The 16,626-nt window shown below is 36.2% G+C and overlaps 1 protein-coding gene across 4 annotated transcripts in view; it reads left to right on the top strand.

The window, feature by feature from the left end:
- The window catches only part of XPOT (exportin for tRNA), a 38,169-nt gene that overhangs the window by 6,545 nt on the left and 14,998 nt on the right, over positions 1–16,626 (top strand). For 2 of the 4 annotated variants that reach the window (XM_082849678.1, XM_082849681.1), the window contains 15 exons: positions 1,161–1,243; positions 3,177–3,233; positions 4,239–4,308; positions 5,076–5,294; positions 6,170–6,354; positions 6,455–6,623; positions 8,339–8,575; positions 10,272–10,310; positions 10,445–10,507; positions 11,889–12,013; positions 12,390–12,534; positions 12,693–12,812; positions 13,167–13,261; positions 13,845–13,914; positions 16,070–16,308. In XM_082849678.1, the coding sequence (XP_082705804.1) occupies positions 1,161–1,243; positions 3,177–3,233; positions 4,239–4,308; positions 5,076–5,294; positions 6,170–6,354; positions 6,455–6,623; positions 8,339–8,575; positions 10,272–10,310; positions 10,445–10,507; positions 11,889–12,013; positions 12,390–12,534; positions 12,693–12,812; positions 13,167–13,261; positions 13,845–13,914; positions 16,070–16,308 (1,916 nt within the window). Of the gene's footprint in view, positions 1–1,160; positions 1,244–2,429; positions 3,234–4,238; positions 4,309–5,075; positions 5,295–6,169; positions 6,355–6,454; positions 6,624–8,338; positions 8,576–10,271; positions 10,311–10,444; positions 10,508–11,888; positions 12,014–12,389; positions 12,535–12,692; positions 12,813–13,166; positions 13,262–13,844; positions 13,915–16,069; positions 16,309–16,626 lie in introns of those variants that run through there. The other 2 variants (XM_082849680.1, XM_082849679.1) reach the window with 2 other exon arrangements.

Genomic DNA, 16,626 nt, shown 5'->3' on the forward strand with positions numbered 1-16,626 from the left:
ATATATGTAAACATAGACACATATACACATGAATATATGACATATACACACGTGACTAAGACAAGTTACACAAAATAATAGTTATTCTTGCTAGGTGCAGTGCAGTCTGATATTCTGTATTGTTTCATTTTAAAAATTGCTGATCAAGACCAATAAAATTGTCTTCATCATGGATGGGGCACAAACCACATTTAAAAAATATATACTGACTAATTGAAATTAGGTTCCTCTAAGGCTTAATATTGTTTCTAACTAATTTCAGGGTTTACATCAGTATGTAATTGCTTTAAAATCATTTAGCAGTGTTTCTAGAGATTATGTGTTATTTTCCTGACTGAGATGTTTTTTACAAGTTGGTGAGATTACTGTTTGTCCATTGTCATGTGTGAAACCTGCATCTGTCATTGATTCCAGTTGCAACATACTAATGGAAAAGTGGCAGAAGTCACTCCCATTTTCCCAACAGTGGTAGAGAGCATATGGACTTGGTGCTGCATCCAGTCTAGAGTATACTTGCTCTTATGACAGGCCCCAGAATTCATGAATACAGGGATGAGAAACACATTTCCTAAAACTTGGACCATTTCAGTTATTTGGTACTTCTGCAAACTTCATATCAAGCACTTGAACTCCGACTTTAATCTCACTTTTTAGGAAACTTACATGATATAGCTGAAGATTTTAAATAACTCTCCTTTTCTGTTAAACAGTAGATCAAATGACATACAGAGTATGTTTCATCTTTTATAATCACCTCTTTAATAGCATGTTTGCTATTAAATAGGAAAAATATTGTTTATATACCATTTTATAATTGCATATACCTCAGTAGTATAGCACTTGACACAGCACTTGAGTGTTTTCTCTTTGATCTTCCTAATAATTCATAGATACCTGCAGGGCATTTTTGTGTTGTCTCCTTTCCTGTAAAGAAACAGGTTGGAGTATCCAACTGATGGAATTTGTTTTTTACTTAACCTTTTTTCCTAGGAATGATCACTAAGTTGCACATACTCAGAAGCCTGAATTCAATGTTTAGCTATTTTTTATTTAGTCACTTTTTTGTTGTTAGTTTGCTACTCCCAGAAAACTTTATCTAGTATTGGCAGAGAATTAAGATTGACTATTCCAAATGCATTTTCTGCTTTGCAATCTTACAGGCCCTGGCCTATTTTGAGCAGTTAAAGATTTCCCCAGATGCCTGGCAAGTGTGTGCAGAAGCTCTGGCCCAGAGGACGTACAGGTGACTAAAACAAAATTTGCGTGATTTGTAGGAGAATTTAAATTTTTGTGAACTTGACAGGATTGTTACATTTACCTGTTTGGAAAATGTTTCCATAAAAACATTTTATGACTTATATTTTGGAAAACTATTCAGTGTAGAAATGAGAAAAATAGTAAACTAATAATTTGGCCATTCCAGAATAGACTTCTCATTAAAATATCCTTTGCCTTATTCTGAGTACCTGGCAGTAGATCCCAAGTGGCATATAGTTTCTATACAGTAGAAACTTCCTTATCTTCTTATGATGGGGAGGGGTAGTTGGTTTTCTAAAAAGTTGGTAAAGGAGGTAATCAAAAATTTTATATATCTTAATTTTTAATTTTAATTTAAAGTATATAAACACTTAGTTACTAATCTTTTGATATTGGACCAAGGACTTTTCTTTGCATATATGCCACTAACATTCACTTCATCATTCTCAACGTTGATCACACCCATAATTGATCCTCTGTAATTTCCACTTTGGGTCCCTGTAGTGGATTGAGGAACAGTGAGTACAGATTTCTAAACTTTTTATTTATTTGTTCCTATCTCTCCAAGTTATCTGTCTCACATCACATACGTCCAGGGTTTTCCCCCTGCAGTGTGACTTCCTATGAACTCTTTCTAAAGCATTCAACTTAATTTTTATGAAAATATAAACTGTCATCATACTCATTTCATTAGTTTATATGATAATTAAGTTACTTACATACAAAAGAAGTACAACGCACATAGTGAGGCTTGGGGAAACACAGCTGACTAGTTGTAAATAAACAACTCTACTAGTGGAAGTGGAAGTTTGTAGGGGTCAGTGATGACTCCTAGCTAGAGTTCTTGGCATGCTGTGGATATCAGTCACTACATTTTATAGCCAAAAGGAAGTGCTCCAGTTTAGTGAAAGTTGGTTTTGAGAATATCTATATGTCTTAGAGTAAATAAGGGCTGGCTTTTAATTAAAGGCTCCCTATTGTTTATATTTTGAGTGGAAGATCTAAGTCACATAATTAGTTAAAGCTTCAGTGCCATCCATGATAAGATTAGAAACCCTAGGGTCTTAGAAGAGATGCAAATTAAACGTAACTTTTTAAAAAACTTTAAAAAATTAAGTTTCATTTTCTTAAGTGTGAAATTATTATTATTTTTTGGTTAATTGATGTAGTCTAAATGAAGATAACATCTCCATTCTTGTATTGACTAGTTAGCTTTGTATATGAAAAATTGTTCTATGACTAAGCCTGGCCTAGACCAACTGTATTAAGATGAACAGATTGTTGTTCACTAACGGGACTTGGTCAGAGTTTGTAGCTGGCTCACTGCAGCTCTGCCGCCACCCCTAGAGACACAGTTGGAAGTGGATGATGGGTGGGTGTTGGTTTTTACTCCCCTTTTATAAGGGCAATATATTGGTAACTTGGTTTTCTGTATGAATTTTGGGGGCTGGACTGCCAGTCCGGGTGACTCTGCTTGCTTTGGATTTGACTGCAGTAGAACTTTTAAGTATGACTTTGATGACCATTTCTGGTTTGACTCAGTCTCTGGCTGTCCTACCATTTGTAATTTTACATCTAGCCTTTCTATTGTAAAACGTAGGAGTTGTTCTGGGAATCCTATCATCTAGAATTTAGGGGGAACGCCTTCTGTTTGCAAAAGCACTGTATGTACTTAAAATGCAGCTCAAATTTTTTTGGTTATTCTGTTTGCCAGATTTCCATTGAATATTGTATAACATAAAAAGTTCTCTTAGCTTTTTAAACAAATGGATGTGAATGTAAAACTTGAGATCAATAAGCCAAAGGTCTAGTTTGAGAAACTTTTCAACTGTAGTTTATTCATTACTATTTTACCTTTGATTTGTTTTCCCTAATTCATATTCTGCTTATCTAATTTTTCTTTTTTTTTTCTTTTTCAGTGATGATCACATTAAATTTTTCTGCTTTCAAGTACTAGAACATCAAGTTAAATACAAGTAAGGCTTTTCTCCCTGAGATTTGTGGGGAGAGGCGTTTTTTTTTTTTAACATTTAAAATAATTAATTAATTAATTTCTTTTTGACTATGTTGGGTCTCTGTTGCTGCAGTCAGGCTTTCTCTAGTTGCAGCGAGCAGGGGCTACTCTTCGTTGTGATGCCCGGGCTTTTCATTGCAGTGGCTTCTCTTGTTGCAGAGCACAGGCTCTAGGCGCACGGGCTTCAGTAGTTGTGTATGGGCTTAGTTGCTCTGTGACTTGTGGGATCTTCCTGCACCAGAGATTGAACCCATGACCCCTGCATTGGCAGGCGGATTCTTAACCGCTGCGCCACCAGGGCAGTCCCGAGAGGCCATTTTTTAAATTAGTTTTTCCCTCTTTGGGGACACCATAACATAGGTTGTAAATTGATGGTATATGTCATATCCAGCTCATAGATGTATTTTGATTTATCCCAAAAAGTGTTTTAAAAATACTGAGTTCATTGGTTACATATAAAAATCCAGTCATTTCACAGGAAAAAAGTAGATTTCCAGCTTCTCTGGAAAAAATTAGAAGATCTAGCAATACTGAGCCTGTTTCTCTGAACGATGACTCTCTGTTAGAGTTGAGTGGCAGTGTGGGCACTTGCATTTAGAACCCCTGCCTAATTTAAGTAAAAACAGTCAATTGCTGCTCTGGGGATCCTTAGTTTGCCTAATGATTTATTCTGTAAACCACAGACCTGAGACCATGGGTGTATTTTCGTCTGAAAAATTGTGTAGCTGCCATTTTGTTTTAACATGAACTGAACCACAAAACAAAGATCAGTATTGATACCCCACCTGCCTCTCCCACCCTTGTCTTTAAAGCAGTAATGAGAGATATTACCAATTTGTTTTAGGGAATTTTAGATAGTCGAGTGCTGTACAAATTTTCTCATTCAAATTTATAAGAGGCCGTTACTTTTTTAAAACCACAGACACTAAACATTATCATTGTTATTTTTCTTCCCTATTTTGAACAGATATTCAGAACTAACTACTGTTCAACAACAACTGATTAGGGAGACACTCATATCTTGGCTTCAAGCTCAGGTAAAATAGTAGTTTTTACATTTAGTGCCTCAAATTGTCAGATATTTAAATTTTTATTTTTGCAAGAGTTTGCAACTTCACCTCAAAAATGTCACTCATTTATCCTCCATTTCATCATGTAGCTCTTTTAGAAAGTGCTGTTTTTGAAGATCATGGGTAGATGAAAACTTAGCAATAACTTTAAATTATATTGATAATTGAAGCTGTCATTCTGTCCATGACACATGGTGGAAACTTTGGTTTTAAAATGTAATATGTTTTTAACTACTTGACAAGAGTGGCTTTTCTGTTCACACTTAAGGTGAGCTCTCCTGGACAGCCTCTTAACAAAGAGCCCTTTTCAAAGGAGCCAATAGAGTTCTTTATTCAGTACATTCTTTTTCATTAATTTTAGGTAATCTTAACGTATTAAAGCAGTTGTGTAGCTAGGATGTTTATTTTCCTTAAAGAGCTAGCAGCTAGAAGAAAAATCATTGAATTTTTTTTCTTCTTAGAAAAAATTATAGGAACTACTAACGCTCTGCCCATGAAACTTTTCTCTGAAAGTGTGAAAGAGGTGTAACGGTTAGCACCTTTGTTCATTTGATTGTTCTCCATCTGGCTAGTCACCTCAGAACTTTGGTAATTCTCAAGCATATTTGTTGCACAGCTGTTCTAGAGCCTAGTGAAGTTTGGTGGAGTTTTGCCTATTAATGATAAATAGGAAAACAACGTTTGAGTCTTTTCCATTTACATTTGATTTTATGAACTATTTCCCTGTTTGTCAGATGCTGAATCCCCAACCAGAGAAGACCTTTATACGAAATAAAGCAGCCCAAGTCTTCGCCTTGCTTTTTGTTACAGAATATCTCACTAAATGGCCCAAGTTTTTTTTTGACATTCTCTCAGTAGTGGACCTAAATCCAAGGGGAGTAGATCTGTACCTCCGAATTCTCATGGCTATTGATTCAGAGTTGGTGGATCGTGATGTGGTGCATACATCAGAGGCAAGTAACTTCCTATTAATTTTAAGTTTTTAATGTAGATATTGTAGGAGGTGGTGGGCGTATAATAAAAGGATCAAGAAGAGTTTTTTATTGTTTTTTTTTGAGATAAAACTTTATTAAGAATACTTATAAATTTACTCAACGTTTTGAATTTTGTTTTACAAAGGAATTTAAACTTGGGTTTTTTTTCCAGGTGTAGGGTGAAATTAGAGTATTCAGATTTTTTTTTTAACCAGGCAAGAACTTTCTCTAGAGAAATACACAAATTGATTTTTTCCTATGAATCTGTAGACAAATGTGGCCTATATTTACTACTGCTTTATAGTCACCGAGTGAGGAAAAAGCATTGCTTATGAATCAGTGCTGGGTTCTTCTGTATTCTCAGTTAGTCACATAGCCCATCACCTTAGTCTTTCTCTATTTCTGTATTACCCAATATAACTTTCTCCTTTTTCTTAAAGAATACAATGGAAATAGCTTAATTCAAATGTGTATGATAATTTGAGGTCATTGTATGTCAAATATGTTTGTAACATTTAAGTAATTGCTATTCTCTTAAGTAATTTTAAGTATTTGTATAATATTGAGAAATATCTTTTATCACATGGTTAAGATTTCTAAGCAATGTTTATTTATAGTTTGTGTTTAATAAGAAATTGTGTCTGAGGAAATGAGTAGAATGGAAGGAGGAATTAGAATCACAGGTTATGATTTTAGAGCAGATAAATAGGAAATAGCGGCAGCGAATGTGTTAACAAGTCTGGAAGTTTAGTGGTGAGGAAATTACTGTGTGCGACTATTATTCAGATGTTAAACATTATTTTGGGAGGTAATCTACTTTAATTGTGTATATGGTACTTTGTTTTGTCTTTTAGGAGGCTCGTAGGAATACTCTCATAAAAGATACCATGAGGGAACAGTGCATTCCAAACTTGGTGGAATCATGGTACCAAATCCTACAAAACTATCAGTATACTAATTCAGAAGTAACATGTCAGTGCCTTGAAGTAGTTGGGGCTTATGTCTCATGGATAGACTTATCCCTTATAGCCAATGATAGGTAAGTTAACCCATATTTTAAAAATATAAACCTACAAAATACAGTATGTAAAACTCATGAATTTGAAAATATTGTAACAATTTTATTTCACCATTGCCAGGTTTATAAATATGCTGCTAGGTCATATGTCAATAGAAGTTCTACGGGAAGAAGCATGTGATTGTTTATTTGAAATTGTAAATAAAGGAATGGATCCTGTTGATAAAATGAAACTAGTAGAATCTTTGTGTCGAGTATTACAGTCTGCTGGGTTTTTCAGCATTGACCAGGTCAGTAAATTTATGTATAAGGTTTTGAAAATGTTAGAACAAATTAGGATAGGCAGTAATTTAAATATGCTTTCCTTTTCTTTTTCTTTTTGTTTTGTTTTTAAATGCTGGAAACTTCCTTGACTTTATAATAATGAAACATTATATCTAGAAAGCCATAACGTTATCTGTAACATTTGCCTTGAACAATAGATTATACCAGACTTAAACTTGAAGATCTGGGATGGTACTTACAATTGTGCGTTTCTAACAAACTCTCAGGTGATACTGTGATACTGCTGATTCATGGACCACACTTTAAGAAGCATGGCAATGCATTTTGACCTAAATTAGACTTAATTATAAATGTTATATTTTCATCACATTCATTTGAGCTGTTAAAGTTTAGCCTCAGCAGAATTAGGGCTGAATGTGGTAAATTAGTAATTTCGAAACTGAATTTGAAGGTTTTTATTTTTAATTTTACCTGTGATATTGGTAAAGAATTACTGAGAAGTCTTTGTATTGTTGATATGTCAGGAGTACAACACCTCTGGTATTTTCCTAGCTGACAAATAGTAGTGTTTTCTTACACTGCTGATAATTGTCTTATTTAGTCCCTGGTAAAAGATTTAAAATGGTGAAGGTAAAAATCTCTTTCTGTAGGAAACATCATAAGGATAATTAATGAAAATAACCTAATTTTAAGTTCTAGAATTAGTGCTGATGTGACCTTAGGCAGATTATTATAATAGCAGTTTTATCTCTTTGTAGTGCAGTTGAGGTTCAAATTAAATAGTATCAGAAAGGGCTGTTGTGAATTCTTATACATAGCATAATATGGCAGCATTAAATTTATTAGAGCATATTTACTAAATTCAGCGGTTTAGAGAGAAGGTTTTGAAACCACAGATCTCTTTTTTTTTTTTTTTTTTTCTTTTTGTGGTACGCAGGCCTCTCACTGTTGTGGCCTCTCCCGTTGCGGAGCACAGGCTCTAGACGCGCAGGCTTAGCAGCCATGGCTCACGGGCCCAGCCGCTCCGCGGCATGTGGGATCCTCCCGGATCGGGGCACGAACCCGTGTCCCCTGCAACGGCAGGCGAACTCTCAACCACTGCACCACCAGGGAAGCCCAGATCTCTTTTTTTAAGCTTTTATAAGTTGGCAATGTCTACATGACTATAATCATTAAAAAAAGTTGCTTTGAAGAGTTAGTACTAATGGATAATAATAGTAGAAGAATTCAAATTCTTAAGATTTCCCAGTCAAAATGGTAGAATTGTTAGTGTCTAGTGTTAGTTTAAAAATGACTCCTGGGACTTCCCTGGTGGCACAGTGGTTAAGAATCCGCCTGCCAATGCAGGGGACATGGGTTCAAACCGTGGTCCGGGAAGATCCCACATGCTGCAGAGCAGCTAAGCCCATGCGCCACAACTACTGAGCCTGTGCTCTAGAGCCCATGAGCCAAAACTACTGAGCCCCAATGCCACAACTGCTGAAGCCCGCGTGCCTAGAGCACTGCAATGAGAAGCCCACGCACCGCAACAAAGAGTAGCCCCAGCTCGCTGCAGCTAGAGAAAGCTGGTGCGTGGCAATGAGGACCCAATGCAGCCAAAAATAAAAAATAAATAAATAAAATAAAAATGACTCCTATGATTGGTATTTGACCCATACCTAAGTTTAGAGTTTACCCTCTTAGGTGGTTGGTTTTAAATTGAAGTATTGATCATTTATAGGAAGAAGATGTTGACTTCCTGGCCAGATTTTCTAAACTGGTAAATGGAATGGGACAGTCATTGATAGTTAGCTGGACTAAATTAATTAAGAATGGGGATATCAAGAATGCTCAAGAGGCACTACAAGCTATTGAAACAAAGGTGGCACTGATGTTGCAGCTCCTAGTTCATGAGGATGATGACATCTCTTCTAACATTATTGGATTTTGTTATGATTATCTTCATATTTTGAAACAGGTAAGTCCTTATTTTAATCTTTTTGTCCAGTAGATAATATAGAAAAGCAATAGAGAATTGGAAAATACAGGAAAAATGAAAACAAGAAAATACTCATAATTCTACACTCTAATGACATTTACTGTTAATTATTAATGTATTTTCATCTTTTTTTTTTCTTTAAACTTCTTAGCCAAAAACCAGAAATTCACTAGACTAAAATTCACTAGACTAAAAAGTCTAAAATTCACTAGACTAAAAAGCTTCAGAATTAGTTATAGGTTTAGGGGTTTTTTTTATTTTGAATCTGTGTTTATTTCTTTTTCTTTTTTTAAATCTTGGCTGCTTTGCACGGCTTACGGGATCTCAGTTCCCCGACCAGGGGTTGAACCTGGGCCCCAGCAGTGAAAGTGCCAAATCCTAATCACTAGACCACCAGGGAACTCCATGAATCTGTTTATGTTTATTTATTTATTTTTTTGGCTGTGTGGCATGTAGGGTCTCAGTTTCCTGACCAGGGATTGAACCCGTGCCCCCTGCATTGGGAGCGCAGAGTCTTAACCACTGGACCGCCAGGGAAGCCCCCTCTGTTTATTTCTAAATACAGTAGAAATTTTGTTAAACATGGTTCATTTTTTTTTTATTTAATTATTTAATTTATTTATTTTTGGCTGCATTGGGTCTTCGTTGCTGCATGCGGGCTTTCGTTAGTTGTGGCGAGCGGGGGCTACTTTTCATTGCAGTGCGTGGGCTTCTCATTCTGGTGGCTTCTCTTGTTGTGGAGCCCAGGCTCTAGGCATGCAGGCTTCAGTAGTTGCAGCATGCGGGCTCAGTAGTTGTGGCGAGCGGGCTCTAGAGCGCAGGCTCAGTAGTTGTGGTGCCCGGGCTTAGTTGCTCCATGGCATGTGGGATCTTCCCGGACCAGGGTTCACACCCGTGTCCCCTTCATTGGCAGGCGGATTCTTAACCACTGCACCACCAGGGAAGTCCCCGTGGTTCGTTATTTTAATTACATATGCATCATTTCTTATAAACAATTTTTTTTTACAATTAAAAGTTTCCCCCTAGAGAGTTGCTTCCAATAATAGACCTTAAAATGTAGAAGGTATGAATCTCCCATATTATATTGATAGCATGTAGCCTTTTAAAGAATTAGTGATTTCTCATTATGACATTAGGTGAGAGCCATTCCTATTTTATTGATATTTACATAGAATTAGTTGAATTGAGTCAAGCTTAAAATAATTTTTTTCCAAACTGAGTTTAGCTTCTGTTATAAACCTAATATGTTTCTGCATGCATATTTTAAGAAATTTTAGGCAATGTGGAAAGGTATGAAGAAAGTTAAAATTGGTATCTGTATTGATAGTCCCACTGTGTATCTCATAATGGATTTCTAGGCTTTTTTGGCCTTGTTGAAAAACAAAGTGAGATCATACTTTGCTGTTCTATAATCTGCTTCTTTGCTGAATACATTTATAAGTGCCTTTTAAAATCAAATTCATCTACATGTCTTTGCCTACATGTCAAGTTACTTACTAGAAGTGAAATTGATAGATCTTAGGTTAGGTACATTTCATATATAGAAATGTACTGTCAAACTGCCCTCCAGAAAAGCTGTATGCATGTTTGAAAAGATCTTAACTGATCAGAAAAATATTCTGATAAGCAAGTATAACTTTAGGAAAGCTAATAAATGATTGCTTTCTTTCAACAGCTCACAGTGCTCTCTGATCAGCAAAAAGCTAATGTAGAGGTAATTGACTTCTTTTTGTTTCTTTTAAACCAATAATAGAATCTACATCTGCAGTCTGCCTTGAAATGTAGCTTAATTTCAAATTATATGAAATTAAAGGAGACTGACAAAAGGTATTTTGTTCTTAATTTTAGGCAATCATGTTGGCCGTTATGAAAAAATTAACCTATGATGAAGAATATAACTTTGAAAATGAGGTAAGAATTTTGCATTGAGGAGAAATCAGTTTTAATTTTGTTTACTTACATCAAATTAATATTCCAAGTTTTGATTATTTTAAAAAATTAGTCTTGGGGTTTTGTTTTTGTTTTTTGACTGCATTGGGTCTTCATTGCTGCTCACGGGCTTTCTCTCTAGTTGTGGCAAGTGGGGGCTACTCTTCTTTGCGGTGCATGGGCTTCTCGTTGCGGTGGCTTCTCTTGTTGCGGAGCACAGGCTCTAGGCATGCAGGCTTCAGTAGTTGCAGCACACAGGCTCAGTAGTTGTGGTTCACGAGCTCTAGAGCGCAGGCTCAGTAGCTGTGGCGCATGGGCTTAGTTGCTCCATGGCATGTGGGATCTTCCCGGACCAGGGCTTAAACCCGTGTCCCCTGCATTGGCAGGTGGATTCTTAACCACTGCACCACCAGGGAAGTCCCTAGTCTTGTTTATATTGACCTCTACTTAGGTGAAATTAATGGAAACTTTCATAATCCTTCATTTTTTTGTATTTTGTCCCTCTTTAAAATGACCCTTTTAAAAACACTTTGTAGCATTGAACTTCATAAATATTGACAGTATTATTGGTGATCATATTTCACTTTATATTTAGTAAGAGTGATCAGTTGAAGCCCAGTTGATGGACCTCAGATCATAATTGTCTGTGGGAGAGTAGGAATGAGGTACTTAACTGTCTCTGGACTTATTCTGGTTAAAGACTTGTCCGGGGTTGTCAGTGAGTCAGCTTCTCATCAATCACAAGGGTCATCGGTGCTTTCTAGCAACTCAGTGATGGCGTGTACTGTCTAGTTGTGTGCTAACGTGTTCTGTTACCCACTTCAGGCATTCAAAAACTTCTAACTGTAAAAGAATAATGGTGATGATCACCAACACACCATGCACTTATGAAGTGCTAGGCTCATTACATATAATATCTTCAATCATGTGATATTATTGCAGTTCTTAAAGTGGACAGTGAGATACAAGGAGTATAAATAAGATGCCAGAGTTCTCACAGAGCCCTACATGAACCCATCCTGGCTTAGACTCTTGTTTTTGTTTTTTCCCCAAAGCCTTGCATTATCTGTCCTTTGCTTAATTGTCCCTCAATAACTCTTTCCTGTTAGACTTTTGTTTTTAACATCCTCCCTATGCTATTTCTGGCTCTAGGCTTTCATGGTCTAGGGCTGTGTTCAGAAATAATTATATGTGAGCAGGAGGGGAAAGGCTACTGAGCATAGTACATTTTCCTACATAAATAAATATTAATGAAAAAATAAAAGTGTATTAAATTTGTAAATACAAAAACTAGTGAGAACTCACCATTTTATGTGCTTTAAGATCTTTTATGTTTTTTAATGGAATTTTTAAAATATCATAGGGTGAAGATGAAGCCATGTTTGTAGAATACAGAAAACAACTGAAGTTATTGTTGGACAGGCTTGCTCAAGTTTCACCCGAGTTACTGCTGGCTTCTGTTCGCAGAGTTTTTAGTTCTACCCTGCAGTAAGTTTGTTACGCTGTTTCTAACAAGTCACCTCTTTCCTTTTCTCCCTGATGATGGTCTACCATAAGTGATTCACGTGACTTATTAATTTATGTTACTTATGAAGATCTTATGTGTATCTCTGAAACAATGCACTTGCCTCTGATTTATCTTGATTCTTGGGGGGAAATACTGCTCTTTGGAATGTCAATAAAATGGATTTCATTAGTTTTGTATACTTTTGTGATATGAATTATGTTGCCTGGCAAAATTAACAATTGCTGTGACTGTTTAATAATTAAAGAGGCTTTGGTTGGTGTCTTTTTATCCCGTGCATCACTAGTTGTATAGAAAGTTTATATTCAGATTTCACTGACATATTATATACCTTGGTAGGAATTGGCAGACTACAAGGTTTATGGAAGTTGAAGTGGCAATAAGATTGCTGTATATGTTGGCAGAAGCTCTTCCAGTATCTCATGGTGCTCACTTCTCAGGTGATGTTTCAAAAGCTAGTGCTTTGCAGGATATGATGCGAACTGTAAGTATACTAAAGATAATTTATTTTGAACATAATTTTCTGTTTTCATATAAGCTAATGTGAGTTCCTTAATTGTTAGAGCTTAATATATGTTAATACTGGGACATTTTGATGTTGCAGTAAATAAGGATAGATTTCTTAACTTTTTCCTGCTCCAGTTGGTAACATCAGGAGTTAGTTCCTACCAGCACACATCTGTGACATTGGAGTTCTTCGAAACTGTTGTTAGATATGAAAAGTTTTTCACAGTTGAACCTCAACACATTCCATGTGTACTAGTAAGTATACACTTTACTCTCAACTTTTATTTTCCGTGTGTTTCAGCTAATGAGCAGATAGTATTCTATCTTTCTTTTAGTACTTTTTCCAGAGCCAGAAGCTCTCAAAAACTCTTCAACACACTGACACTAACCCCTCCTCCATTCCTTTAAAATGGAGTGTCTAGTCAGTTATTTAAAACAAATACTCAAGGGCCTGTTTGTGTGTAGTGTAGGCTTACTTTTTATATGTACCTAGTTCTTCCCTTCTAGAGCTAAAAAGTAGAATTTGGTATGAACAAAAATGTGTCATGACAATAGCAATAAAAGCCTTAAATAAGTACAGAAATAGTAAAAGTGTCTCTGTTTCTTTAGATGGCTTTCTTAGATCACAGGGGTCTGCGGCACTCTAGTGCAAAAGTACGGAGCAGAACTGCTTACCTGTTTTCTAGATTTGTCAAATCTCTGAAGTAAGTACAAAATTTCATCTATAATGTTTAATTCTTGTTTTTAAGATTGTTAAGTAAGATGTAAATTATTTTCTAAGAGCCTGTGGTAGATTTGGTCTTTTCATCCTAAGGCTTTTGTAAAATTTTGGTGTTCCTTTTTGTATCATGATGTTACGATTTCTCTTCCTTCTCTTTAGCCAGGTACTTTGTTCATCATTAAACAGTGATTTGTTTGAATATTTTTGTATGTAACACCTGTCATCACTAATGACATTAGTTACTTAACAGTTTTACTGCTGTAGATAACTCTGTGGCTTCTGTGAAATTCTAAAGATGATATTCCTTGGAAATACATTTTGAACTTAATCTGTTTTATATTATATTGTTCTTTACTAGTACCAACTTTTGGTATGAAAACTACTTATTCTTAGGCTTATAAAATTGTAGTTTAAAAAAATCATAGCTAGTCTGAATGATCACATGTGACTACCTTAGCACTGAACTTTTTTTTTTAGTTCTGCCTTAAAGAGGGATTTGGCATTTCCGCACTTTGCCAAGCACTGTTATTTATGTAATTGTGGTTTTCCTTTTTGCCTTTATTCAGTAAACAAATGAATCCTTTCATTGAGGATATTCTGAATAGAATACAAGATTTATTAGAACTTTCTCCACCTGTAAGTATCTATCCTTCTGAGTGATAAGTTTTCCCCAATATTGAGGCTACATATCCCTTTAGCCTTTAGTGTTAATGCCTTTGGGTGTTTTTGTTTGTTTGTTTTGTTTTTGTTTTTTAAAGTGTGGATGGAGGGTGTGCAAGGGTTAGTTTTGTTTACCAAAACTCTGTTGAGATACAGTAAACAAAACATAGTAATAGAAATAGAAAGGAATCAAAATTTGACTGATAGATTTAGCAGTGTGAGATATGGTCTGCTCTCTGTACTGTTAAATGCCAGTGAAGTGTTTTTTGGAGAAGGAAAATTCGGTTTCTAAATTATTCTCTGTTTAGTACTATGATCACATTAGCCATTCTCAGTGACTGCTACTGGTAGACTGAAGTTTTTCTGTGAAACTTCTGGCTTGGGGTAAAATTTAAATGCTGGTTGATCTGTATATTTCGGTGTTTATTTCACTAGACAGATTTAAGTTGAGATACTTTGTAAGCACATTTTGACTGATACATGTTTTTGTGTAAAGCAAAATACTGACCTTGACATTTTTTTTTCATTTTGATGAAAGTTATTACTAGAGCTGCCACTTGAAAAGTGTTAAACATAAAATAATATTTTGGATTTTTAAAAAATAAATACCAGTATTCAGGGTACAAAGGTATATAATTTCATTGCTTGAAAGGTTACTAGTACATTATATGGTTAAATTATCTTTGCCTACATATTAAAGAAACATATGTATTAAAATACTTCATGGGACTTCCCCTGGTGGTCCAGTACGTAAGACTCCACACTCCCATTGCAGGGGGCCCAGGTTCAATCCCTGGTTGGGGAACTAGATCCTGCATGCATGCTGCAACTAAGAGTCCACATGCCGCATCTAAGAGCCCGCAAGCTGCAACTACAAGTCCGCATGCCACAACTAAAAGATCCCGTGTGCCACAACTAAGACCCAGTGCAGCCTAAATAAATAAATTTATATAAAAAATAAATAGGGGGCTTCCCTGGTGGCGCGGTGGTTGAGAGTCCACCTGCCGATGCAGGGGACACGGGTTCGTGCCCCGGGTCCGGCAGGATCCCACATGCCATGGAGCAGCTGGGCCTGTGAGCCATGGCTGCTGACCCTGCACGTCCGGAGCCTGTGCTCCACAACAGGAGAGGCCACAACAATGAGAGGCCCGCATACGCAAAAATAAATAAATAAATAGGGACATTCTCTTTTAAAAGATGAGGTCTTTTTTTTTTAATAATAAGACTGCCACATAATTTATCTGTTTTAAGACTAGGCTTTTAAATAATTTCTTAACAGGGAGCTTTAATGTTAGAGCTAGAGGGGCCTCTGATATTTTCCCCCTCCTCCTGGCCTCTCAGACTGCATAAATGTGAAAAATAACAAACTCGGGCTTCCCTGGTGGCGCAGTGGTTGGGAGTCCGCCTGCCGATGCAGGGGACACGGGTTCATGCCCTGGTCCGGGAAGATCCCACAGGCCGTGGAGCGGCTGGGCCCGTGAGCCATGGCCGCTGAGCCTGCACATCCGGAGCCTGTGCTCCGCAACGGGAGAGGCCACAACGGTGAAAGGCCCGTGTACCGCAAAAAAAATAAATAAAAATAAATAACTTAATTAAAAAATAACAAACTCATTAATAAAAATGGATCAATATATAGATGTTTGCTTATGCTTGAATGAGATCTTTTTTTTTCACTTGCAGTCTTATTTTCAGATGTTCTAAAGTAACAACTGTTGTGTATGTGTGTGTTTATTGTGTGGTGTTTATTGTTATTTAACTCTTAAACACTCTTGAAAGTATTAACTTGTGTGGCCTTTTTCCTAACATTCAAAGCACGTTGTATACCTGATTGTTAGCCTCCTAATAATAAATAGGTTTTACAAAAGAATACAAGTTAGAAAACTAACAGTTACATTATATGACCATTTATGAAGTCTTGTTAGGGGTAGAATTAGACCCATGATCTTTTGACCTCTAATTCCACTTGTTTTCCATTATATGATCCTGGGAAAAATTTTATAAGTACTCAGTCTTCTTTTTAATAATGAGTTGATGTGATAGATTAAATCTCCTGTCCCTCTTGTACTTATTCTCATTTAAATGAGAGGAACTGAACAAAGAAAAACTTCAATAAGACTAAATTTCATTTTAGGAGAATGGTTACCAGTCTTTGTTGAGCAGCGATGATCAATTGTTTATTTATGAGACAGCTGGAGTGCTGATTGTTAATAGTGAGTACCCAGCAGAACGGAAGCAGGCATTAATGAGGAATCTGTTGACTCCACTCATGGAGAAGTTTAAAATTCTGTTAGAAAAATTGATGCTGGCGCAGGACGAAGAAAGGCAGGCATCTCTTGCAGACTGTCTCAACCACGCTGTTGGATTTGCCAGGTGAGTGATTGCATTTAAATTTGTGAAGTGATTTTTTCAACATACACAGAATCATTTGCTTGGATTTTTCTAATTGGGCATGCATATCTATGTTTCCAAAACTAGATTGTCCAGAGAATTGTCTAAATTGTTTCTTTTCTAAATTCATTGAATTAGATTTAACTGAAGAAGGAATTAGGTCATGTAACATTCTGCATTTCTGACTTGACAGTTATCTAAATCCTTAACTCCTCTGATTTCTTTGTTATAAATTGATTACGTATTTAAGGAGATTAGTCTAAGTGTTTATATACCAATGACATAAGGGGATCAGTTTTG

This window comes from Leucopleurus acutus (genome assembly GCF_964270905.1).
Source record: "Leucopleurus acutus genome assembly, chromosome: 11".
In the NCBI taxonomy this organism is placed as follows: Eukaryota; Metazoa; Chordata; class Mammalia; order Artiodactyla; family Delphinidae; genus Leucopleurus; species Leucopleurus acutus.